Source organism: Enhydra lutris, unplaced genomic scaffold (genome assembly GCF_002288905.1).
Source record: "Enhydra lutris kenyoni isolate GAN:26980312 unplaced genomic scaffold, ASM228890v2 scaffoldscaffold34, whole genome shotgun sequence".
NCBI classification, from domain to species: domain Eukaryota; kingdom Metazoa; phylum Chordata; class Mammalia; order Carnivora; family Mustelidae; genus Enhydra; species Enhydra lutris.
In genome coordinates this window covers 25,661,909-25,671,966 of record NW_019154118.1, presented here as the reverse complement: position 1 = coordinate 25,671,966, position 10,058 = coordinate 25,661,909, and the positions used below count along the sequence as shown (strand labels likewise).

The 10,058-nt window shown below is 38.5% G+C and overlaps 1 protein-coding gene across 1 annotated transcript; it reads right to left on the bottom strand.

Moving 5' to 3' along the window:
• Positions 1 to 6,824: 6,824 nt before the first annotated feature.
• Positions 6,825 to 7,187, bottom strand: LOC111153678 (UPF0538 protein C2orf76-like). The gene is given in 3 exon segments (XM_022512832.1): positions 6,825 to 6,951; positions 6,953 to 7,006; positions 7,057 to 7,187. Coding segments are annotated over 3 exon segments (312 nt in total).
• Between the last annotated feature and the right edge of the window lie 2,871 nt (positions 7,188 to 10,058).

The window sequence follows — 10,058 nt, the reverse complement described above, 5'->3', positions numbered from 1 at the left end:
TTCTCTGATTGACATTTCGCTAAGCATGATACCCTCTAGTTCCATCCACGTCATCGCAAATGGCAAGATTTCATTTCTTTTGATGGCTGCATAGTATTCCATTGTGTATATATACCACATCTTCTTTATCCATTCGTCTGTTGATGGACATCTAGGTTCTTTCCATAGTTTGGCTATTGTAGACATTGCTGCTATAAACATTCGGGTGCACGTGCCCCTTCGGATCACTATGTTTGTATCTTTAGGGTAAATACCCAGCAGGGCAATTGCTGGGTCATAGGGTAGTTCTATTTTCAACATTTTGAGGAACCTCCATGCTGTTTTCCAGAGTGGTTGCACCAGCTTGCATTCCCACCAACAGTGTAGGAGGGTTCCCCTTTCTCCGCATCCTCGCCAGCATCTGTCATTTCCTGACTTGTTAATTTTAGCCATTCTGACTGGTGTGAGGTGGTATCTCATTGTGGTTTTGATTTGTATTTCCCTGATGCCGAGTGATGTGGAGCACTTTTTCATGTGTCTGTTGGCCATCTGGATGTCTTCTTTGCAGAAATGTCTGTTCATGTCCTCTGCCCATTTCTTGATTGGATTCTTTGTTCTTTGGGTGTTGAGTTTGCTAAGTTCTTTATAGATTTTGGACACTAGCCCTTTATCTGATATGTCATTTGCAAATATCTTCTCCCATTCTGTCAGTTGTCTTTTGGTTTTGTTAACTGTTTCCTTTGCTGTGCAAAAGCTTTTGATCTTGATAAAATCCCAATAGTTCATTTTTGCCCTTGCTTCCCTTGCCTTTGGCGATGTTCCTAGGAAGATATTGCTGCGGCTGAGGTCGAAGAGGTTGCTGCCTGTGTTCTCCTCAAGGATTTTGATGGATTCCTTTCTCACATTGAGGTCCTTCATCCATTTTGAGTCTATTTTCGTGTGTGGTGTAAGGAAATGATCCAATTTCATTTTTCTGCATGTGGCTGTCCAATTTTCCCAACACCATTTGTTGAGGAGGCTGTCTTTTTTCCATTGGACATTCTTTCCTGCTTTGTCGAAGATGAGTTGACCATAGAGTTGAGGGTCTATTTCTGGGCTCTCTATTCTGTTCCATTGATCTATGTGTCTGTTTTTGTGCCAGTACCATGCTGTCTTGATGATGACAGCTTTGTAATAGAGCTTGAAGTCCGGAATTGTGATGCCACCGACTTTGGCTTTCTTTTTCAATATTCCTTTGGCTACTCGAGGTCTTTTCTGGTTCCATATAAATTTTAGGATTATTTGTTCCATTTCTTTGAAAAAAATGGATGGTACGTTGATAGGAATCGCATTAAATGTGTAGATTGCTTTAGGTAGCATAGACATTTTCACAATATTTATTCTTCCAATCCAGGAGCATGGAACATTTTTCCATTTCTTTGTGTCTTCCTCAATTTCTTTCATGAGTACTTTATAGTTTTCTGTGTATAGATTCTTAGGTCTCTTTGGTTAGGTTTATTCCTAGGTATCTTATAGTTTTGGGTGCAATTGTAAATGGGATTGACTCCTTAATTTCTCTTTCTTCTGTCTTGTTGTTGGTGTAGAGAAATGCAACTGATTTCTGTGCATTGATTTTATATCCTGACACTTTCCTGAATTCCTGGACAAGTTCTAGCAGTTTTGGAGTGGAGTCTTTTGGGTTTTCCACATATAGTATCATATCATCTGCGAAGAGTGATAGTTTGACTTCTTCTTTGCCGATTTGGATGCCTTTAATTTCCTTTTGTTGTCTGATTGCTGAGGCTAGGACTTCTAGTACTATGTTGAATAGCAGTGGTGATAACGGACATCCCTGCCGTGTTCCTGACCTTAGCGGAAAAGCTTTCAGTTTTTCTCCATTGAGAATGATATTTGCGGTGGGTTTTTCATAGATGGCTTTGATAATATTGAGGTATGTGCCCTCTATCCCTACACTTTGAAGAGTTTTGATCAGGAAGGGATGCTGTACTTTGTCAAATGCTTTTTCAGCATCTATGGAGAGTATCATATGGTTCTTGTTCTTTCTTTTATTAATGTGTTGTATCACATTGATTGATTTGCGGATGTTGAACCAACCTTGCAGCCCTGGAATAAATCCCACTTGGTCGTGGTGAATAATCCTTTTAATGTACTGTTGAATCCTATTGGCTAGTATTTTGGCGAGAATTTTTGCATCTGTGTTCATCAAGGATATTGGTCTGTAGTTCTCTTTTTTGATGGGATCCTTGTCTGGTTTTGGGATCAAGGTGATGCTGGCCTCATAAAATGAGTTTGGCAGTTTTCCTTCCATTTCTATTTTTTGGAACAGTTTCAGGAGAATAGGAATTAGTTCTTCTTTAAATGTTTGGTAGAATTCCCCCGGGAAGCCGTCTGGCCCTGGGCTTTTGTTTGTTTGGAGATTTTTGATGACTGTTTCAATCTCCTTACTGGTTATGGGTCTGTTCAGGCTTTCTATTTCTTCCTGGTTCAGTTGTGGTAGTTTATATGTCTCTAGGAATGCATCTATTTCTTCCAGATTGTCAAATTTGTTGGCGTAGAGTTGCTCATAGTATGTTCTTATAATTGTCTGTATTTCTTTGATGTTCGTTGTGATCTCTCCTCTTTCATTCATGATTTTATTTATTTGGGTCCTTTCTCTTTTCTTTTTGATAAGTCTGGCCAGGGGTTTATCGATCTTATTAATTCTTTCAAAGAACCAGCTCCTAGTTTCGTTGATTTGTTCTATTGTTTTTTTTGGTTTCTATTTCATTGATTTCTGCTCTGATCTTTATGATTTCTCTTCTCCTGCTGGGTTTAGGGTTTCTTTCTTGTTCTTTCTCCAGCTCCTTTAGGTGTAGGGTTAGGTTGTGTACCTGAGACCTTTCTTGTTTCTTGAGAAAGGCTTGTACCGCTATATATTTTCCTCTCAAGACTGCCTTTGTTGTGTCCCACAGATTTTGAACCGTTGTGTTTTCATTCTCGTTTGTTCCCATGAATTTTTTCAATTCTTCTTTAATTTCCTGGTTCACCCATTCATTCTTTAGAAGGATGCTGTTTAGTCTCCATGTATTTGGGTTCTTTCCAAATTTCCTCTTGTGATTGAGTTCTAGCTTCAGATCATTGTGGTCTGAAAATATGCAGGGAATGATTCCAATCTTTTGATAACGGTTGAGACCTGATTTAGGACCAAGAATGTGATCTATTCTGGAGAATGTTCCATGTGCACTAGAGAAGAATGTGTATTCTGTTGCTTTGGGACGAAATGTTCTGAATATATCTGTGATGTCCATCTGGTCCAGTGTGTCATTTAAGGCCTTTATTTCCTTGTTGATCTTTTGCTTGGATGATCTGTCCATTTCAGTGAGGGGAGTGTTAAAGTCCCCTACTATTATTGTATTACTGTCGATATGTTTCTTTGATTTTGTTATTAATTGGTTTATATAGTTGGCTGCTCCCACGTTAGGGCATAGATATTTAAAATTGTTAGATCTTCTTGATGGACAATTCCTTTGAGTATGATATAGTGTCCTTCCTCATCTCTTATTATAGTCTTTGGCTTAAAATCTAATTGATCTGATATAAGGATTGCCACTCCTGCTTTCTTCTGATGTCCATTAGCATGGTAAATTCTTTTCCACCCCCTCACTTTAAATCTGGAGGTGTCTTCGGGTTTAAGATGATTTTCTTGTAGGCAACATATAGATGGGTTTTGTTTTTTTATCCATTCTGATACCCTGTGTCTTTTGATTGGGGCATTTAGCCCATTAACATTCAGGGTAAGTATTGAGAGATATGAATTTAGTGCCATTGTATTGCCTGTAAGGTGACTGTTATTGTATATTGTCTCTGTTTCTTTCTGATCTACTACTTTTAGGGTCTCTCTTTGCTTAGAGGACCCCTTTCAATATTTCCTGGAGAGCTGGTTTCGTATTTGCAAATTCTTTCAGTTTTTTTTTTTTTTTGTCCTAGAAGCTTTTAATCTCTCCTTCTATTTTCAATGATAGCCTAGCTGGATATAGTATTCTTGGCTGCATGTTTTTCTCGTTTAGTACTCTGAATATATCACGCCAGCTCTTTCTGGCCTGCCAGGTCTCTGTGGATAAGTCTGCTGCCAATCTAATATTTTTACCATTGTACGTTACAGACTTCTTTTCCCGGGCTGCTTTCAGGATCTTCTCTTTGTCACTAAGACTTGTAAATTTTACTATTAGGTGACGGGGTGTGGATCTATTCTTATTGATTTTGAGGGGGGTTCTCTGAACCTCCTGGATTTTGATGCTTATTCCCTTTGCCATATTGGGGAAATTCTCTCCAATAATTCTCTCCAATATACCTTCTGCTCCCCTCTCTGTTTCCTCTTCTTCTGGGATCCCAATTATTCTAATGTTGTTTCGTCTTATGGTGTCACTTATCTCTCGAATTCTCCCCTCATGGTTCAGTAGCTGTTTGTCCCTCTTTTGCTCAGCTTCTTTATTCTCTGTCATTTGGTCTTCTATATCGCTAATTTTTTCTTCTGCCTCATTTATCCTAGCAGTGAGAGCCTCCATTTTTTATTGCACCTCATTAATAGCTTTTTTGATTTCAACTTGGTTAGATTTTAGTTCTTTTATTTCTCCAGAAAGGGCTTTTATCTCTCTGGAGAGGGTTTCTCTAATATCTTCCATGCCTTTTTCAAGCCCGGCTAGAACCTTGAGAATCGTCATTCTGAACTCTGGATCTGACATATTACCAATGTCTGTATTGATTAGGTCCCTAGCCTTTGGAACTGCCTCTTGTTCTTTTTTTTGTGGTGAATTTTTCCGCCTTGTCATTTTGTCCAGATAAGAGTATATGAAGGAGCAAGTAAAATACTAAAGGGGTGGCAACAACCCCAGAAAAATATGCTTTAGCCAAATCAGAAGAGATCCCAAATCGTGAGGGGGGAGAAAGGGGATAAAAAGAGGTTCAGAAAGAAAAAAAAAAAAAGAAACAATTAAAAAAAGAAAATCAATAAAGAAAAAATATAAAAAGGAAAAAATATATATATATTAGATAAACTAGTTAAAAAATGTTAAAAAAAGAAAAGGGTAAAAGTTAAAAAAATTTAGCAGAAGAAGAAAAAAAAATTGAAAAAGAAAAAAAATTAAATTAACTGCAAGGCTAAAGAATCATGGGGAGAAAGCCATGAGTTCCGTGCTTTGCTTTCTCTTCCTCTGGAATTCCACTGCTCTCCTTGGTATTGAAACCGCACTCCTTGGTAGGTGAACTTGGTCCTGGCTGGGTTTCTTGTTGATCTTCTGGGGGAGGGGCCTGTTGTAGTGATTCTCAAGTGTCTTTGCCCCCGGCGGAGCTGCACCGCCCTTACCCGGGGCCGGGCTGAGTAATCCGCTCGGGTTCGCTTTCGGGAGCTTTTGTTCCCTGAGCGCTTTCCGTAGAGTCCGGAGGACGGGGATGAAGATGACAGCCTCCCGGTGTCCGGCCTGGAGGAGCCGAGAGCCCGGGGCCCCACTCCTCAGTGCGCCCTCAGAGAACAGCGCCGATTTACTCCCGTCACCCTGCCTCCGGCCGCGCTCCGAGCTGACCGAGCCTGCGACCGGTTCAAGGTAACCCCGAGCGGAGAGTCACTCCTCGGCTCTGTCGCTGTAGCCGGCTTCCCCGTTCTAATACCTGTAAGCTCTGCGACACTCAGACACCCCCGATCCTTCTGTGACCCTGCGGGACCTGAGGCCACGCTGACCCCGTGCGGGCTTCACCCCGGTTAAGCCTCTGGAGCGATGTCCCTCAGCGGAACAGACTTTTAAAAGTCCCGATTTTGTGCTCCGTTGCTCCGCCGCTTGCCGGGAGCCGGCCCCTCCCCCCGCGGTCTATCTTCCCGTCGCTTTGGATTCACTTCTCCGCCAGTCCTACCTTGCAGAAAGTGGTTGATTTTCTGTTTCTAGAGTCGCTGTTCTTCTCTTCGATCTCCCGTTGGATTTGTAGGTGTTTGCAATCTTTAGATAAGCTATCGAGCTGATCTCCCGCTACCTGAAGTAGTCTCAGCTGCTACTTCTCCGCCATCTTGACTCCTCCCCCCCAGCTTCTTTTTTAAAAAGATTTTATTTACTTATTTGACAGAGAGAGCGAGAGGGCACAAGCATGCAGAGCAGCAGAGGGAGAGGCGGAATCAGGCTCCCCACCAAGCAGGGAGCCCATGTGGGGTTCAATCCCAGGACCTCAGGACCATGACCCAAACCAAAGGCAGTTGCTTAACCAACTGAGCCACCCAGGCACCCCTACCTAGCTTCTTAATAGATGAAAATTAAGATAATCAATTTAAAGAATTATTTTTCTTTTCCAATAACAAATTTTAAAAATCTAAAAAATTTTTAAATTTAATCAAAAAATTATCACAATTTGCTTCTAGGTGATATTTTATCATTTCTTTTATAAGAAAATTACAGAATTTTTTTTACAAAAGTTTGAGTTTACAACTTTCTACCTTTTCTTTTCATACATTTTATTTATGTATGTTATAATGCATTCTTACTTTTTATTTAAGAGTTAATCACCTTTTAAAGAAAAGTGTTTAAAATGAAAAAGAAAAGTCCCTATATTTACCCATGTTTTTACTGTTTCTGTTGTTTTCCCTTTCTGTTTGCAGATCGAGGTTTCCAGCTAATATAATCTACGTCTTCTTGAAGGACTTCTCCTAACATGTCTTACACGGCAGGTCTCTTTGTGAAGGATTATTGCAATTTATGTATGCATGAAAAAGTTATACAAAGCAAGTTTTTAACATTGCCTTAAGTTTGTTAATTTCAAAAACCTCACTGCTGGAATAAAGAGTTTAATACAGGTATACAGAAAAGGAAGCCCACATGAAGTTTTCACTAGGATGAAATCGGATGAGCGTCGCAGTTCTCATAATCCTCTTCACAGAAGAATGCAATTTCAGTTTCAGTGGGGATTCTCACAGCTTTGAGAGTGCTGCCTTCTTTTAACAGGGTTCTGACATTTTTCAAACACAAGTTAATTTGCCTTTGATTTATGTGCTTGATGAGTTATCTTCAGTTTATCACATTTATAAATTCTGAATGGTGGTGCCGGCTTGTCCTTAAAGAGACATCTTGTTTTAGAAATATTATAAGTTCCCTTATAGCTTGGTCCAAATTAACTCCATGATATACTACAGGTTTGAAACTGCAATGCTCAAATGAATGAATGAGACAAATGCTCACTTCTCCAGAAGTCATGTGAAGAAATTCCTTTTGATACAAACTTTCATTCACAAGAAAGTTCCCTAGGGAATCTCTCAATCCGTGCACAAGAGAAACTCTGTTAATATATTTTGCCCATTTGGTTTTACTTTGACACTAAGCAAATGAAGTCTGTGAATAGTCAAAATTGGTATCCCAATATTCTTTTCTGAAGAATAGCTTTGATGGATATGTAATTGTAGGCTGATAGATTTTTTTTTTCCTTTCGGTGCTTTAAAGATATTGCACTTTTATTTTTTTTCTTCTATTGTTACTAGTGAGAAATCTATACCTTTGTTCTTCTGAACATAGGTATATATTTTCTAAGTGATTCTGAATTTTATCACTAGTTTAAGCAATGTGATTATCATGTGACCTGGTATAATTTTCTTCATGTTTCTTGTACTTAAGATTCTTTTAACTTTCAGGTCTACATGTTTGTAATTTTCACCAAATTTGGATATGTTTTAACTACTTTTTCTTCAAATATTTTTTTCAGTCCCCCCTCTCCACCCTATTCTTAGGGGACTCTAATTAATGTATACTAAGGGTGCCTCGGTGGCTCAGTGGGTTAAAGCCTCTGCCTTTGGCTCAGGTCATGATCCCAGAGTCCTGGGATCGAGCCCCACATCAGGCTCTCTGCTCAGTGGGGAGCCTGCTTCCTCCTCTCTCTCTGCCTGCCTCTCTGCCTACTTGTGATCTCTGTCTGTCAAATCAATAAATAAAATCTTTCAAAAAAAAAAAAAAGATAACATTCTTAACTGCCTAATACCCAATGTTATGAAAACCTTTGATTCTTATACTGTGTCTGTTTTCAGAAGTTTCATCTAGAGTGAGTAAATCTCATCCTAGTTACTCCATCCTGGCCAAATGAAGAAAGTTTTTCAGAATAGTTTTATATTAATTATTTCTCAATTTCATATACTTGCAGCATGTGTAATACTTATACCTGAGCCTTCTATGGGCTGGGGGGGGGGGTTATTTATTTATTTATTTTTAAAATTTCTTTTCAGTGTTCCAAAATTCATTGTTTATGCACCACACCATACTTTATATGGAAAACCCAAAAGACTCCACCCCCAAACTACTAGAACTCATTCGGCAATTCAGAAATGTGGCAGGATACAAAATCAATATGCAGAAATCAGTTGCTTTTTATACACTAACAATGAAAACACAGAAAGGGAAATTAGAGAATCGATTCCATTTACTACAGCACCAAGAACCATAAGATACCTGGGAAAAACCTAACCAAAGAGGTGTAGGATCTGTACTGAGGAACTACAGAACTCCCATGAAAGAAATTGAAGAAGACACAAAAAGATGGAAGACCATTCCATGCTCATGGATCGGAAGAATAAACATTGTTAAAATGTCTATACTGCCTAGAGCAATCTATTCTTTCAAGGCCATTCTGATCAAAATTCCACCAGCATTTTTCAATGAGCTGGATGGAGCAAACAATCCTAAAATTTGTATGGAATCAGAAGAGACCCTGAATTGCTAAGGAAATGTTGAAAAAGAAAAACAAAACTGGGGGCATCACGTTACCCGATTTCAAGCTTTACTACAAAGCTGTGATCACCAAGACAGCATGGTACTGGCACAAAAACAGACACATAGACCAGTGGAACAGAGTAGAGAGCCCAGATATGGACCCTCAATTCTATGGTCAAATAATCTTGGACAAAACAGGAAAAAATATACTGTGGAAAAAAGACAGTCTCTTTAATAAAGGTGCTGGGGGGGGCTTGATTTCTTAAGGGTGACTTTTTTCTACCTTTGTTGGATTCTTGAGGTGAATGAAAACAAATTTACACTTCAAGTTCCAAGGATGGTATGCAGAAGTATTTTTTCCAGTTTACTTTTCAAAACCTGGAGTTATCTGATAATCCCATATAATGGGATGTGGCTTCAGTCTGCTGTGTTGGGAAAATCATTTCACTTAAATTTGCAACTTGTTTTAGGTTTCTTGGCCATACAAAAAACATATATCCTTTTTCAAAGTATATGGAGTATAACTTCATTTATGATCTATTGTTTTGTTCTGGTTTCATCTCTCTTTAATATCAAAATATATCAATTTCATACTGGAATCAATATGTTATGCTTATTTTGGAAAAATTTGATTTTACTGGAGAGGTCACCATGCTTTGTTTGAAAATGACATGAAAACCTCTCAGGGTTCATGCCATGTCTTTCAAAATTTTGTGAGATAGGTCTAGGCCAGATGGTTTCAGACAATCTCTCACTGTACTCTTTTTTCTTTTTCTAATCCTTAAGAAAGTTATCACACTTTATATTCTATTATTCAAGCTCACAAACCCTCACATTCTATATTGGCAGCGGAGCCTTGTTCACTATGTACATTTGAAATATTCTTTATAGTATTTAAATTACTGTCATTTTGAGATACTGATTTATCTTTTGTGAATCGTTTATATAAGGCAATTCATATAATGTAATAGCAAAAAGGTAAATTCAGCAGGCATAACAATAGCAAACAAATGCTGTAAAAGTAGGTTAACCATTTTAAAGTTCTCCTTGATTATTGAATATTTTAAAAGACTGATGAATGCAGTCCTAAATCATCCACTGTGTTGAAGGACATGATTAAAATAAAGAATAGTGTATTTCTCTACAAAATATGAACAATCTTATATTCCAAATGTATAGTGTATTTGTATGAATTTTTTTTCTGAAATTGCCAAGAGCCTGCTGAGTACTCCATAGTCTTACAAGGATTCTGAGTTGTACATTAGCTACATTTTAAGAAATGCTGCCTTCAAAAATTCAATAAAACTATAGACGCTCTCAAAAAAATTTGCACAAATGTCCCTGAAATCCATTTGCAGACCTCAGGCTAGG